Below are 1338 nucleotides of genomic sequence, written 5' to 3'. Positions count from 1 at the left end.
GCCCTGAGCTGAGGAGGCCGCAGCCTGACCTGCAGCAGCCCAGCCCTTGGGACTCCTCTCACCTTCCATCTCCTGATCATCTCTGCCTCTGGAGCTGTCGCTGTGAGTGGCCTGGGACCCAGGAACGGTCTGGTGCTGGGGATCCCGGGCTATCTGGTGGGGAAACTGAGGCTAGGATGGGGGAAACTGGCACTGAGTGGCGGGAAGCTGGATTGGAAGGGGGCCAGCCGACGTGGGAAGGAGAGAGGCGGGGGAGCCCCCACTGCCAGCATAGCCTTCTTCCTCCATCTACCCTTCTGGGTAACACGGGTGGAGGCAGGCAGGGCTTATGCCCCTCTGACAGATGAGGAGACTGAGGCCAGAGACGGTGCAGTGCCTGAGAACACAGAGCGAGCAGGTGGCTGACCCTTGGTCGGGTACCAGCCCCAGACAGGCCGCTGGAGCGTGGGCCCCACGGCAGCCTCAGCCTCCTGCCTCAGGGGTGGAGGCTCGGGCTGACTCCAGTGCCCCGTCTCCAGATGGTGACGGTGCGCAGGCCGTGGCCCGCCACGGCCACAGTGCTGCTGGCCCTGCTCTTCTGCCTGGGGGCGCTGGTCGACGCCCACCCCGCCAAGCCCGAGGCTCCCGGCGCACTCGCCTCCCCGGAGGAGCTGAAGCGCTACTACCTCTCTCTGCGCCACTACCTCAACCTGATCACTCGGCAGCGGTGAGCTCTTGCGCGGGGTGGGCGGGGCGGGGTCGCCACTAGGGGCGCGGCCGGGCCTGACCCCGCCCACCTCTGGCCCCGCCCCGCAGATATGGGAAACGTGACATCTCGGAAGCTCTCCTCTCCGGACTGCTCTTCCCGGATCTCGAGGACCGACCCGTCAAGTCGCGGTAAACGCGCCCCGCCACACGCCCTGTCCCCTGGAGCGTGGCCTGGTCCTACGGCCACCCTGGCACCGCCACCTAGTACTGTCCCCAAGTCTCGCCTCCCCAGATCCGACGCCGGGCTCCTTTCCCTCCTACAGGCCAGAAGGCGCCTACCTGTGGTGAAGACCCCCAAGGCCTTCACCCCAAGGTGAATCAGATACGCTGATTCACCAACCGCGTTTGCATGTTTGCTCCTAACCCCGGGACCTGGATTCCTCTCCTGCTTGCTGCGTCTGGGGAGGGTTCGGGGTGGGGTCCTCATTCCCTTTCTCGGTACCCCCGCCCCTGGGCTGGAGGGCTGTGTGTGGTCCTTCCTTGATCCCTAAATAAAGAGCAAATTTCACTGACATGGAAAGTGTGCGTTTCTACTTCCTTTCCCTTCTCCTTCGTGGAGGTGGCATCCAGGTGGGAGTGGAGGGTGGAGAC

The 1338-nt window shown here is 65.2% G+C and overlaps 1 protein-coding gene across 1 annotated transcript; it reads left to right on the top strand.

Annotated features, from left to right (window-relative positions):
• The first annotated feature begins 518 nt into the window (after window positions 1-518).
• Window positions 519-1035, top strand: PYY (peptide YY). The gene is made up of 3 exons (XM_060082303.1): window positions 519-706; window positions 796-876; window positions 1011-1035. The coding sequence occupies exons 1-3, from the start codon at window positions 519-521 to the stop codon at window positions 1033-1035; spliced, it is 294 nt and encodes a 97-aa protein (XP_059938286.1).
• Window positions 1036-1338: the final 303 nt, after the last annotated feature.

This window comes from Mesoplodon densirostris, chromosome 18 (genome assembly GCF_025265405.1).
Source record: "Mesoplodon densirostris isolate mMesDen1 chromosome 18, mMesDen1 primary haplotype, whole genome shotgun sequence".
NCBI classification, from domain to species: domain Eukaryota; kingdom Metazoa; phylum Chordata; class Mammalia; order Artiodactyla; family Ziphiidae; genus Mesoplodon; species Mesoplodon densirostris.
This window is presented reverse-complemented; position numbering and strand designations above follow the sequence as displayed.